The sequence below is a fragment of the Schistocerca cancellata genome, chromosome 10, assembly GCF_023864275.1.
Source record: "Schistocerca cancellata isolate TAMUIC-IGC-003103 chromosome 10, iqSchCanc2.1, whole genome shotgun sequence".
Lineage (NCBI taxonomy): Eukaryota > Metazoa > Arthropoda > Insecta > Orthoptera > Acrididae > Schistocerca > Schistocerca cancellata.
Window position 1 is genome coordinate 113,979,959 of NC_064635.1, and position 15,220 is coordinate 113,995,178.

General features: G+C 38.2%; 1 protein-coding gene across 4 annotated transcripts in view; it reads left to right on the forward strand.

The window, feature by feature from the left end:
• Nucleotides 1–15,220, forward strand: part of LOC126106467 (ankyrin repeat and protein kinase domain-containing protein 1-like) — a 206,086-nt gene that overhangs the window by 142,246 nt on the left and 48,620 nt on the right. For all 4 annotated transcript variants that reach the window (XM_049912752.1, XM_049912751.1, XM_049912753.1 and 1 more), the window contains exon 8: nt 5,212–5,399. In XM_049912752.1, the coding sequence (XP_049768709.1) occupies nt 5,212–5,399 (188 nt within the window). The remainder of the gene's footprint in view (nt 1–5,211; nt 5,400–15,220) is intronic.

Below are 15,220 nucleotides of genomic sequence, written 5' to 3' on the forward strand. Positions count from 1 at the left end.
TAACAACTGGAAATACATTTCACCTTTGGGAATATGTCATTGTCAAGGTTCTGGTTGACCACCTATGACCACCACAAGGGAGGATCACAGTATGGGGTGTTCAAAAAGACTCTCCAAAGTGCCATATGATTGTTAGATGCGCACGCTATATGCTGCAGTGAAAATACCACAATGAATCTCAGTGAAATACAAGTTATTAATATTGAATATTCCTTTTTACTTACAAATTTTCACATTAAATGTTGTAAGTGTCACCGCTGTTGTTGAATACACAATTCAGTTCATCTAATCATGTTTCCAAACACAAGCTGTAACATTTCTTCTGTAACAGAAGCAGTGAAAGTGGATATTTCAGTTTTCAATTCATCGATGGATTTTGGACAGTTTTTATAGACAGTTGCTTTTGCTGCACCCCAGAAGAAAAAGTCAGGCGATCATGGAGGCCAAAGTCCCTGTGAAATTATACGATCACCAAAAACATCAGCAATCAGTAACATTGAAACACGAGCTGTATGCACAGTTGCACCATCTTGTTGAAAATAACCATTCAGTATTTCACTTAACACAAGTTCTCCTATGAATGGGTACAGAATATCTTTGCAGTATCATTGTGCATTTATTGTTTTGTCGAAAAATATGGGACCCACAATGCAGTGTCTAGAAATTGCAATCCAAACTCCTATTTTCACAGAATGAAGTGGTTCCTGATGAATACACGATGGATTTTCAGAACTCCACATACGAGAATTTTGCTAGTTCATATACCTGGACAAATGAAACCACACCTCATCAGTGAAAAATGTTTCATTTAGAATAAATATCCCTTCTGTTTTGTTGAACGAAATTTTTGAACCATTGAAAATAATGCAGTCTCTTGCCATGATCAGTATTTTTCAGTCCTTGCACAACTGTCACTTTGTATGGGAAAAGTTCTAATTTTTTCCTTACAGCTGTGTGGGCCATTCCGACACTAACATCAATTTCCTGGGCAAGTTTTGTTACTGACTTGTTCGGACTCATGGACATTTTATCAGAAATATCGAGTAATTTATCCTCAGACAAAATGCCAGGACAACCACTTCTTGGTGCATCTGGCACTGAATCCGTACTTCGAAATTTGTTAGTCAAATCTTGCACAGTGTCATGATGTGGGAGTGTAGTCTCCGGAAAAACTGAATTAATTGTTTGACAAACTGAAACTGTGTGTTTACCACCAGCTTTGAACACTTGTTCGACTAAAAACACACATTCTTCAATGGTTGGCATTTTAACAGTGACAAAAACAAAACAAATGAGCAAAGGAACTAAACTTAAATGGTCATGTCAACATGTAATGACACACACGAATGATACTACTATCGCTGGCTGAGATAAACAAAACAGTGGAATGTTGGGATAGTCCACTTGTAGGGAAGTAACCCAGGCAGGTGAACAATCATATGACAAGCGCGGCTAACAATCATACGGCACTGCGGAGAGACTTTTTGAACACCCCATATTATGTACTGAGCATATTGTAACCCTTTTACGTCTGTGTCTACTGTCTGAGAACAAGTAATGAACTCACTGCAACATTCTGTATCATCCTGAACCATTGGTTGGGGACTAGCAGCAGCCAGACTGGGGAATCAGCATTTCATGCTTAGGATGCCATTAACACACAATGCAAATGGCTTCATTGGTAGTATTGCCATGTCTGGGAAGCAATGATTGCTAACAGATGGTATCACAATATGTTCAGCAATTAATCGCACTTCTGCAGTATTTTGGATGACAATTGTTGGTATGGTGGTGATCTGGGAGTAAATCCCACTCTTCCAGTATTTTGGTGGAACACAGTGCTGTTACTCCTGGTGTCACGTTGTGGGTAGCCATTGGGCATGACCTCAGGCCACGGCTGGTACCGAGGGATCTGTTACATCACAATGGTACATGACGGGCATTGTGGATCCTCGTGTTATCTCTCGTGATACAGTATTGTGGTGTCCTTTTTCAACAGGGAAACGCTCATCCACACATTGTGCTTGTCTTTATGAATGGTGTTTGATGGTGAGGTTCTCCTGTGGCCAGCAAGATCTCCAGATCTGTCCCCTATATAATGTGTGTGGGATGAGCTCGGATGTCAGTTCCATCCCAGCGCCAGAATCCATAATATCAATGACCAGTTACAACAGTTCTGTGCTAACTTGCCTCAGGAGAGGATACAGTGGCTGTATGACACCTTTCCAAAATGAATCAGTGCATTCTAACAGGCCAGAGGGTGTGAAACACATGCTGATAAGTGGGCTCATCCTCAAAAGTTCTCTGTAACTCTGACTTTGATTTTGCAATGACTCTAATAATATTAGACAGTCTCCCATTTTGGGTGCTTCATCTTTTTTTGCCAGGAAGTGTATTTCATTACTTGTTTGCACTTCTCCACACTTATACTTTATTCACATTCTCCTCAATACATTTGTAGCATTCTATTCTTAAGCATCTCCACCAATTTCCTCCAGTGACATGGTACAATGTTAACACTGCAACTTCTCTTTAAGAAGGTTTTGCCTTGAGCCTTACGTTATGCCTCTCCACTATGATTTGCTTTGCATATATACCTGACTCAGGCTAGAGTGGGGATTGCGATGTTTAGTTGCAATGTTGATACAAAAATTTAATTCTGTTGTTACTGTAAACAGTTTATTTTTAATTAGTCAATTTTCTTTGATTTACATCACTTTTTGCATTTTGCTATTTATAAAAAGACCAAGCCATTACCATGATGGCTACATCCATGAGAATATGTGAATGTCAGTATAATAATCATGAATATAAAATTTAATTATTTGATTTAACAAAGAAAATCATAATTTTACCTATTATTAATAAATGCAGAAAATAACATTACCTCTGTCTGGTTTCACAATATAAAATTGCATCCACACAACATAAGAAATGTACATTTACTTTTTAAGAATGGGGCAATTCAAAAAGAAAGAAAATCGTCCTTTTTTTTTATTACAAACTATGAAAGATAGAGACACATTGTACATGTCACTAGATAGAGGAAGGTTCGAAGTTTTACGTTCCCACAGGCAGTATACCGTACTCTCAATACGAGCACCAGGTGTTGCTCGAGAAATGCATCAAAATGATAGTCCATTTCAGTCCACATGTGAATAAAGAGGTCCCTGTTCATTGAATTGACAGTTTCAGCAATTCAGTTTTACAGCTCTTGAAGAATAGCTGCCATGTGTGAGACAGACTCTATTTTTTTTTTTTTTTTTTTTGTGCCCTCTTAGAGAAAAATTGTAAGGTGTGGGGTCTGATGACCTGGGAGACCTAAAGCAATGGACGAGATCTTGGTGTCCACCTCTTCCAACTCAACATTGTGGAAGTTGTTATTAAGACAATGCCGCACTTCAAGGCGAAGCTGAGGTGGGATGGTATCGTGCATCGATTTGACCAAAAAGATGAGTTGTTTGGAAAAAGTGTCCTCTGCCACATCCAGCAGAACCGAAATGTAGAATTCATACTTTGTGTTATTGTTGCTGGAATGCAATTGCTACAGTAACTGCAATTTGCAAGGCTTCATATGCAGGCTTTTTTACAGAACACATCATATTATTGTTTGAGGAAGTTGAAGTTTCTGGCATGCGTGTCTTGTGGACTTGTGAGTCCATGTGAATGCATCTTGGATACACTTGCCATTTTCATTAGACATGTGTCGCTGGCCAGTGCTTTTCCCTTTGCACATGCAACAAAGTTCCAAGAATTTTATATGCCAGTCATAAATCTGCTTGTGCAGAGGTGACTTCTAGCTGAATTGATGCCAGATGCACGTTGCACTTGAACGATGGATTGACTTCATGCAAATCCCAACAAACAAAATAATTTCTTGTGTGGTGTAATCACCATGTTTCTACAAACAAACAGTAGCACAGCTCTGTCAAAACTTTGAAATTTCCTCTGCCCAGTTACATGTGCAATGTGTTTCTATCTTTTACAGTTTGTCTGTCTTAAACAACTGAAATCTGTTCTTCCTTGTTGAATTGCTTGGTATAATGAGTTATTTAAAATTGCACAAAGAGGAACCACAAAACAGGTATCAAATGTTTGTGTACAGATTGTATTTCCTATCTATGATTTCATACATAAGTTGTCAGAACTTTATAACTCTCTAGTAATGCGACTGTGTGTAGCCCAACACATCAAATGACTGCTCTAGTGTGATTAGATCTGGCTGTGAGGAATTTTGAGCAGTATTCTTAACATAAGCAAAAGTCAGATACATCTTATCAGCCATGCTAGTGAAAGAAAAATATATTGTCTCAGCTTATATATTAATACATAATGTTTGGTGGACCCAGCACACCATCCAAACAGACTTGCCAGTCTTGGTGTCAAAGTACCAGTTGTGAAGCATTTTTTAATTTTTTGTGCATGATGTGATGAAATTATGTGCAGAGAAATTAATTATTTACATGTAATTTTCTTTCCATATTTGTTATCACTGCTGACTGACACACTAATATCAAATGTCACTGGGAAATTAATTTAGCAGACTATGCAGTGGAAAGGGAAAAGTGATCACCATCTCACTAGAGTGAATGACACTTTTTAATCCTGCAAGGGTGCCCACACCATAGTTTATGGGGTGGAGCCTAGACCTGTGGCTATGAAGTATTTTTAATGTTTTGGAAGACAAATGGCGACTTGTACATAGCCATAACAAAGTTCCAGATCTGACCCTGTTAAAAACCTTTGCAATACCAACTTTTCAATAATTTTCTTGAAAGAAAAATAGCTGACTACACTATATTTTTTCTCTTTCCCAGTGGGGTGGGAGATGCAGCCCACCTTTGCCACCGGGTATGGGCACCCTTGTATCAGTGATACTATATCATGCATTAATAGCTGTGACTTAAAATATAGTGATGCCACATTTCAGTCTTCCATTATGAATTTCCTAGAAATTTTTACTTTGTAGGAGATAGTGCACTACATTCTGTGATTTATAGTGGGCTTACAATAAAACAAGATAATAGTGAAATATCAGTGATCAGTCAATTCACTGAATTAGTGTTTGATTTGATGCAATCCATGAAATTGTTTGACCATCACCATCACTCGTCTCATTTATTGTTGTTGCTTCTTGTTTTAATATCTAACATTTTGATGTTAAGTATAATGCAGTTCTGGGATAGCATTGGACATGTCCATTTGTTGCAGAGTGAAAACAATTGAATTGCTATTGGAGTGGATGCATGCCCATCCACATTTAGTAAGGAAGGTCATTGAATGCGAAAGTGGGGTATTCGCGCAAGATTACAAAGTGACTGGTCCTGTCTCGTACCTACTCTACTACAAGGCTGACCACAAGGAATTATTGCCTGTGCTGCATCTGCTCCTTAAAAATGGTAGGCTAAAGTATTGTCATTCTGTGAAGGCTGTACAACAAAATTAGAGTTTTGTGAATGGTGAATCATTTCAAACCTATACACATTCACATTGTGTAATTTACTTATCTAAAGCATGGTGTGGGGAGGAGCCACACACTTCAGTGAGGTGGTCATATCTTAGTATTAAAAAACAGACCACAAGTCTTCCATTAGGTGATAACCAGTAAATTATCTGCCATTTTATGAACAAATTTGAATGTTATGTCTGATTGCTTACAATGAAGAATTAATAGACTATTACTATTTTGATCATTTTGTTGTATATATTGTTTGTTCACTCACATGTGAATGGTATGACTTGTCACATTGTAACATGGGGTAATTTTTTTCCCTCTCATACTTAATGTCACCTGAAATCCACATGTCAAACTTCAGCTAGCAATGCACTCTTTAAAATCACAGAAATGGGTATTTCTTGGTTTGATGCTTCAGCAAAGAGATGGATACTCCCAAATGCTGCTAGTTGTTATTAATTGTGAGCATAAAGTACGTGATCAGGAAACTACAGCCATCTTATTTTCACAACAATCATTTAAGAGGGATCTTGCTTCAAAGCTTTGTTAAAAATCAAATCTAATATTTGTACCAGCCCCTTTTTTTTACTTTCTGATAAATGTTTGGAAACACTTATTTCTGATCATTGTTCTATCTTCAAAAAAAATATTCTGTTCATTGAATATTACTGTGCACATGATGGTGAATTCTATGAATGTTTCACTGCTTCCTGTGGAGATGTACAACAGATGAACAGATGCCAACTGAGTCCATCAACAGAAAATCAGTGAATTATGTGATATTTTAATTGAAATGTGTAAATGCTCAGACAAACATTTAAACACTGCAGACATATGAGCAGGAACACTAGATATTGCAAATCCACAAACAGCAAAGAAATGGATGATAGCTATACTTGTGACTATCTTCAAAGAAAAATATAAACCTGAAATTACCTCTTGAAGCAAAGAAAAAGCAGTGGTGTATTGGCAGAATATAGGTGGTAAGGAATGCCTATTGTTCTTGTCAACTATCTTCTACAGAAATATAAAAAACTGAAATTACCTTGTTAGCCAAAGAAAAAGCAGTGGTGTATTGGTAGAACAAAGTTACTAAGGGATGCCTACTGTTCATAACAAATTTCACTTTGTCAGTTGTGAACATCAAGAGGGTAAGTGGGAAAATAATGTTGCAGAACAACATAAGAATTATTGGAAATAATAGCAGTGTCTTTGAGCTTTTCTTTCTGAAGCCAGATAACAGTTTTTAGTGTCAGCGGTACCATCTTGATTTTAAATATTGTTAACTATATATGTACAAATGAATTTACAGCTCCTCGAAGTTAGATTATTTGACTCAAAGTATTGTATTAAATTGCATCAAGAAAGATAACAAAATTTTTATCAAAAATATGTGAGGGAAAAAGAATTGATTCAGCTAATTCAACCAAAGCTTTTATTACACAAATAAAAGAGGAGAGTGCTGGTTTCTGTGATTCTTATGTGTACTGTGCAGATCATTCTGATTTTGAAAATGAAATGATGCCGAAACAGTTGTTTCATTCAAAGGGGAAACACATATTGAGGCAACTGTGTAGTCAGTGCCTGCACTTGACACATTCATATACAGGGATTATTGTGATCAGACTTGATGGTTAATTGGTACCTGTATTATATGTTTGTCTTAAAGAATTGGCTGGAAATCAGTGTTTTGCACCAAATCTTGTGCTAGACTCATTGAAGTCTGAAAAACTGAACATTACATTTTTGATAAAAATATGTTAGGTAGGCATTAAATGTGTAGAACAGGCATTTCTAAGTGCAGAAACCATGTGCAAATATGTTGCTTTCTTATTTTTAGTATCTTACAACTCATGTTGATAGTTAAAATTTTGTATATAAAATTTTTGACAAGTTGACTAACAGTAGCAACAAAATCAAGACATGTTTCCACATGACATGTCTTGAGTGTTGCCACATCAGTCCTGTTCTTTGGTAAATTAATAGATATATTTTTTATACATAGCCCACTTAACTTTTTTAGAAATATACGAGTTTTTGAAGCACATCACATTTCTTTTTGTATCTTTTTTCCTCTTGTCAGTTTTTGTGAAACTATTGTATTATATTGTAATCTGATTATATGTCTTGTAATAAAATGTAAAAGCAAATGTTAACAATCACTCATGGATCTTATTGCCATGAATGAGGGAGATAAAGCAGTTTTTATTTTTATTTTTTTTTTCAAAATATAATGTAATGAATTCATCAGAAAATAAGACATCTCAAATGTACATGAAGATTATGTTTGGCAACCTGTATGAAGTTCAGTTGTTAGTCATCTTAAATTGCTCTCTTATATAATATTCTGGATCTTTTGCACATAAAATAATGCACAAGCTGTCTAACAACATCACTTATTGTTAGAAGCAGAAACAGAGTGGTAAAAAATTGTAATCTATGTGCACATATACGGGGACTGGACAAAAATACGGAAACACTGTTGAAAATGCACGCTTGAACGTAAATGTGATTGCTAGCCAAGACTGTAAGTTGTACTGTTGTATATGACCATGAACGGCACCTATACAATGTCTTCCATATGTGTCAGATGTGGTCAGAACCATGTTCAGTGTAGTTGTGAGTGCATTATGTTAGAGCTAAGTGAATTGGAACACAACCAAAATATTGGTGTTTGCATGGCGGGTGCTTCCATAACCAAAAGAGCTGAAGTATTTGGTGTTACAACAGGCTCCATAGTGAAGATGTATACTGCATAGAGGGAAGGCAGTGAAAGGTCTTCTGCTAAGTCACATTGTAGATGAAAGTATGTGATGAGCGATCATGACAGACGGTCATTGCAAAGGTTTGCAACAAAAACTGAGGAGACCACTGGCGCAAAAGTCATTGCAGAACTTAATGTTGCACTTGCAAACCTTGACAGCACCGAAACAACACAAAGGGAGTGCTATAAGCAGGGAATTTCGAGGTGTGCTGGAATTCCAAAACTACTTGTCAGTGATGCAAATGCCTGTAACGGGAAAATATGGTTCCAAAGCCATAAAACCTGGACTCTGGAGCAGTGGAAGAACGCCATTTGGTCAAATGAGTCTTGTTTCACACTGTTTCCAACTTCTGGTAGAGTTAATGTTCCAAGAGTGAGTCTTGTTTCACACTGTTTCCAACTTCTGGTAGAGTTAATGTTCCAAGAGTGACATGTGTCGGGGGTCTGGTGGTGATGTGTGCAACTGTATCATGATTTTCTGCAAGCCCCATGGTTACACTGCAAGGTCATATTACTGCCAGGGGTTATGTGAACAATTTGTCTGATCAGCTGATAACATAACCACCCTGTTAAGCTACAAATGTTGTTACTTAGCTCTTTTGTTCCTGATGTTGAAGACTTGGGGTATCTGTTTGCTGCAGGTTGATCACATGAAAATTAAATCCTGGACTTCCCATATGGTCAGGTTAGTAATCTCCTCGTATAAAATGATGTAGCCAAAACATATAAATGTCTTTTATAATGCTTTTATTGCATCATAAGATGGCGTCACACACAACTGAAAATCTAATACTGTACTGACTCACACAAAATCGTAGCTAGAACTACCTGCCTTCGGCGGTTGGTGCTGAGGTTTGTAAAGCTTCTAACAGTTGGAACATGGTTATTTAATTTTTAAACAGGTATTTTGATGATTTCGAGTAAAAGTTGTACATTGCTTGAGGAAAAAATTACAGAATTTTAGATGCATAAATCATTGCTAAAAATCACGAATAATGAATAAATCAAAAGAATATCATTTCCGTAGCCAAAATATCCAAAATATAGAAAATCTAATATTATAATAATACATAATTTACAAAACTAAATAACTCTGCAATTACATAATTTATTTTATTACTAACATGTTTCCTTGGTCTTTTCATTACATTGAACAGTAATAACGAAAACTGTATTTTGTGACATTTCAGTTACAAATCATTATAATTATGTTCAAAGTATGCAAACAAACTGAATTGATCTCACAGCACTGTTACAATAGGTGCTCGTTACATTCATCAACTTTGCTTGTACATCACGCATTGGTATTGCTCAGGTATCACAGATTTTGTTAAATAACAGCCTATACCTTTACATTTCGAGGACCATTCCCATGGTACATTGTTTATTCCCCTAAGGTAATGAATTCTTGCATGTTGCTTGGCCACTACAGTCACCAGATCTCAGTGTTTTTGAGTCTTTGTGGTCTGAGAGAAGAGGGCATGATCATTACCTGAAGTTTTACTGATTTGCAGGAAGAGTAATATAACATTATCTTGAAAACCATCCACTCCAAGATGATTGGGAGCTGTTTAACGCTAACGGATTTCTTACACCATTTTTGGTACGGTAATATGTCATATTTCTGGTTTCCAGATTTCTCTCCAACACCTGTACATCCACATCTACATCTACATATATGTTCAGCAAGACACAGCCAAAAGCAAGTCAGTAGTACTTATCAAGATCCACATGTTAGATTTCTTCCCATTGCAGTCATATGTGGAGTGCAGGGTGAATGGCTGCTTAAATATCTCTGTGCACGCTGTAATTAGTCTAATTCTACTTTACAATCTTTACAGGGATGATACCTATGGGTCTGAAGAATACCTGTAGATTCTTTATTTGATAATGGTTCTTGAAATTTTTTAAGTAAGCTTTCAAAGGACAATTTGCATCTTTGCTCAAGAGTCTGCCAATTCAAGTCCTACAGCATTCGTGTGATGCCCTCCTAGGTGTAGTGGCACCAACGTTGAAGATGGGAAAAGGTTAGCTTTGGTGCAATATTTCTGAGCACACAAGTTACAGTCAGGCACGGGCCTGTTGACAATAAGTTACGCTACCAGCGGTTGTGAAGTAGAATGGAGGCCACAGGGCCGTAGACCTGCTGAAAAGAGTAAATGCAGCGGTTTGCATGGCGCAAGTTACAGGCAGAAGGGGCCCACTGGCCCAACCCAGGTGTTATGAGTACATGACTCAGAGTGATGCATTAGCAAAACAGAGGCGCACAGCCACATGTAAATAGGCGCCGGTTCACTAACAAGGCATTCAAGTGTGACAGCTCTCCTGGACTGTGGGGCGTGTCACACCTATATCTACACGCAGCAGCAGATGGGGCACCAGCATTCCAGTCCACAGCAGCTCATTGATTTGACCCTGAGGTCAATGCTGGGGCCACAGCCAGCCAGCGGCGGGCCACACCATGCTTTGCTACTGCGGGCAGTCTCGTTGGCTCCCAACACATGCCGGAGGCAATCCGAGGTGAGGGCTGCAGATTCGGCTGCAGGCACTTCTTGTCACCGCGATCTTAGCCACGCTGGTGAGGAGGCACACAGCAGGCACCTTGCAGCTCTCAGCGGGCAGTGCTGAGGTGGCAGGGGCGAAGACCGCTGAGTTGACTGCCGGTGAATCCTGACATCGCCGCAACTCCGTGGCCATACAAGGCCGACACAATTCAGGGGAATGCACAGGTCGCTGAGGCAGCCATTCCACGCTGAGCCATTTCGCAGACAGCAAAGTGGTGTCCTCAGTATTTCGGGACCCGGAGACGCAGACCGAGAGGAATGGGGGCACTGTAGCTGGAAATAATAAATCACTTGGGAAACTGAGACAAGTTTTAATATGGCACATCCTGACAGCCCATCCTCATTCAGCATTCCTCTAAACAGGAGTCAAACAGGCCTATGTCCATTTGTGCCGCCCTTCTTTATACGAAGGTGCCAGAAATGTTGTGACAAACTTAGAGGGGTCGTAGAGGGTGTCTTGAGGAACAAAGTGAGGATAGGAACCCCTGTCTAGAAATATCATCCAATGATGCTTCACAGCATTGAATTTGTAGGTGCTGGTGCCTGCCTCTAGGCCACCCCTTTGGCGACAAACTTGACTTTGTATGTTGACAGAATATCTCACAATGTTGTTTGTTATTCAGTTATTGCGACTGACTGCCACAACCACCAGTGGAGAAGATGGAGATAGCTACTGTATAGAAAGGCCTTGTCTCCAATGAATGCAATGCTCCATTGCCTGGCTGATGACGCTTTCAGATGTGGGCTACCATCTGCAGCTTATTTTTCTCTTGTATGCCAAAAAACATTGACATTGGAGGTTTCATAGGGTCCCAGGAGAAAAATAAACTGAAGATGGAAACCCATGCCCTGCAGCCAGACGACTAGCGCGAGGTTTGGTGTTCTCGTAAAGATAAGTTATTTTAGATTATAAAACATATAGATTAGTACTGATTACGTGGTAAATAAGTGTATTAGTGTGCCGTTTAAGTGTACCATTAAAGGTTTCAATTTTCTTTACGTAATATAGCAGAAACGCGAAAAGACCGTACAGTCGTATTTTCTGTTTACGTTCTGCTGCAGCAAATCTATAGAATTTCGTTTAGTTGTTCCTTGCTCTCTCCAGCAATTTAACTTAGCGTACCTCTTCATTATTTAACTAGCATTTCCGGAAAGTAGCGTAAAGTTTAACTTGTTGTTTCAGAAACTTTGCACTTTTGTTTTTGTTTACACACAGTTGCGTATAGGCCAAATTTGTGTAACCATATTTTCGTGTTTATCTGTAATTTAACTGACTTATTCTTAATAAATTATTACGTTTATCATGAGTGAAAAGTGCTTGACTTGCCGTAGAATAGTTAGGTCGGGGCTTTGGTGTGATGGGTGCTGTAGTTTTTTCCATGTGGGTGACTGTAGTGGCGTGGGAATAGGGGAAGTAAATGAGACTCATTAGTGGTTTTGTAGGATTTGTAGTAGAGATAGGAAGATACTGGAACAGGAGGGGAAAATTGCTGCCCTTCAGGCTGAGTTAGACAAGGCCAGGGGAGATCTTGACAGGTTAAGGAGGGAGAAGGGTAAAGAGAGGTGGGAAGTGGCAACAGGCAACAGGAGGAACAGGCCTAGAACTTTGTCTGACAGCTTTATGGTGAATGTGGAAAATAGATTTGACCTGTTGCTTCAGTTAGAAGCTGGTGAGCCTCAAGCAGTTACAGGTGTAGACAGGGCACAACAAACTTTCAGCAGCAAATTGAAAAGTAAGAATGTAGGGAAATCAGCAAAGAGAAAGAAAGTGTTGTTGTTAGGTAGTTCCCATGGAAGAGGTGTTGGCCAACTCTTGCAGGATGAACTAGGATCAGAATACCAGGTCACCAATTTTTTTAAACCTAGTGCTGGTCTGGAGCAGGTGACAGAGGATTTAGGATCACTTTGCAAAGATTTCACTAAGGAAGACACCGTGGTTATAGTGGGTGGGGCAGGTAACAGTATTGACAGAGATCCTGGGTACAGCATAGAGAGTGACCTGGCGAAGATTGCATCAGCATCGAAGCATACCAGTGTTGAGTTTGTATCTGTTCTTGGGCGCCATGACCGACCTCATTTGAACTCTTCTGTCAAGAGAGTTAATTTGGAGCTGGAACGGCTGCTCATGTCGGGTGCGGGGTCACACATTGGTGTGGTTCATGTTGATTCTATCAGTAGGTGGGATTATACTAGGCATGGCCTTCACCTCAACAGGAAGGGGAAGGGTAAATTGGCTGGGGAAATAGCAGGAAAGTTAAAGGGGGGAGGCACTGTCATGAGTGGTAAAATACCAGTGGTTATAGGATTCAGAAAAGACCCTTTTTTAGGGTAGGGAGGACAGAAAGAAAACAAATTTTAAGAGAGGTTAGAACTGAGACAAACCTTCAGTTTGAGAAAGAAATCAAAAAACATAATTCCAGCTTATTACATCAACATAAACAGCCATTGGTTAAGAATTTTCAACCGTCAGCAGATATTTTAACTCCACCCAATTTTAACTCAGTCAATGTGAAATGTCAGCTATCTTTATTGCATCAAAATATTCGAGGACTGAGAAATAAAATTAATGAATTAACTATCTGCATAGATGAATTAGAGTCTTCAAACCCAGCTGACATAATCTGCCTCTCCGAACATCATGTGACCACTGGTATAGAACTTTTAAGTGTTACAGGGTTTAGGTTAGCATCTCACTTTTGTAGATCAGAAATGGAGAAAGGAGGAGTTGCCACATTCATCAGGAACTGTCATAAATTTAAGAACATAGACATTCATAAATTTTGCCTAGAACAGCATATGGAAGCATGTGCAACAGAATTAGATTTTCACAAAAAATCTTTCATAATATTAAGTGTATATCGAGCACCTGCAGGTAACTTTAATCTGTTTGTAAACCACCTTGAAGCTGTACTGGCCTATTTAACAACCAAAAACAAAGAAATAGTGGTTGCTGGTGATTTCAATGTAGATTTCCTTAAAGACTCTCCCAATAAGAACTTATTTGAGTTAGTAACACTATCATTCAACTTAATTCCCACAGTAAAGTTCCCCACTAGGATAGCCACTTGCTCACAAACAGCCATTGATAATATCTTTATAGAAAAGTCAAATGAACAAAATTATATTACAAAACCAATAGTCAATGGCCTCTCAGACCATGACATGCAGTTCCTTCTGTTAAATGTTAATACTGAACAGGATATAAAATCTGTTAAATCTGAGCTCAAGAGGGTAATCAGTAAGCCAAAAATTGATTATTTTAGGACACTCCTCAGAGACATTCACTGGACTGATATTTACAGTGCTCATGGCATGAATGAAAAATATAACATTTTTGCTAATAAAGTGCTTACCTTATTCGAACACTGCTTTCCCCCAAAACTTACCAAGGTTAGAGCAAAGTCTACAAAGAAGCCATGGATTACTCGAGGAATAGGGGTATCTTGTAAAACCAAAAGAAAACTGTATCTGTCAATCCGAAACATTTCCAATGTTGATGCTATAGCACATTATAAGAAATACTGCAAAATATTAAAGACTGTAATACGGATGTCAAAGCAAATATATTACAAGGAAAAGATAGTCATATCAGATAACAAAATAAAGACAATATGGGATATAGTGAAGGAGGAGACCGGTAGAACCAGACATGAAGAGGAACAAATAGCATTAAGAGTAAATGATGCATTGGTGACAGATGTGTATAGTGTTGCAGAACCTTTTAACAAACATTTTATAACTGTTACTGAAAAGATGGGGTTGTCAGGTTCGGTAGATGCTGCTATGGATTACCTTAGACCAGACATTTCAAGTAACTTCCATAATATGAATTTGACCCTCACTACCCCAACAGAAATAATGTCCATCATAAAATCTTTAAAATCAAAAACATCTAGTGGGTATGATGAAATATCAACAAAGTTAATTAAAGAATGTGATTCTGAGCTAAGTAACATATTAAGCTATCTGTGTAACCAGTCGTTTATCTGTGGAATATTTCCTGAATGGCTGAAATATGCTGAAGTTAAGCCACTGTTTAAGAAGGGAGATAAAGAAATAGCATCAAATTTCCGTCCAATTTCACTGTTGCCAGCATTCTCAAAAATTTTCGAAAAAGTAATGTACAGTCGTCTTTATAACCATCTTATCTCAAATAACATACTGTCAAAGTCACAGTTTGGATTTCTAAAAGGTTCTGATATTGAGAAGGCTATCTACACTTACAGTGAAAATGTACTTAATTCATTAGACAAAAAATTGCAGGCAACTGGTATATTTTGTGATCTGTCAAAGGCATTTGACTGTGTAAATCACAATATCCTTTTAAGTAAACTAGAATATTATAGTGTAACAGGAAATGCTGCAAAATGGTTCAAATCTTATATCTCTGGCAGGAAACAAAGGGTGTTATTAGGAAAGAGACATGTATCAAGCTAT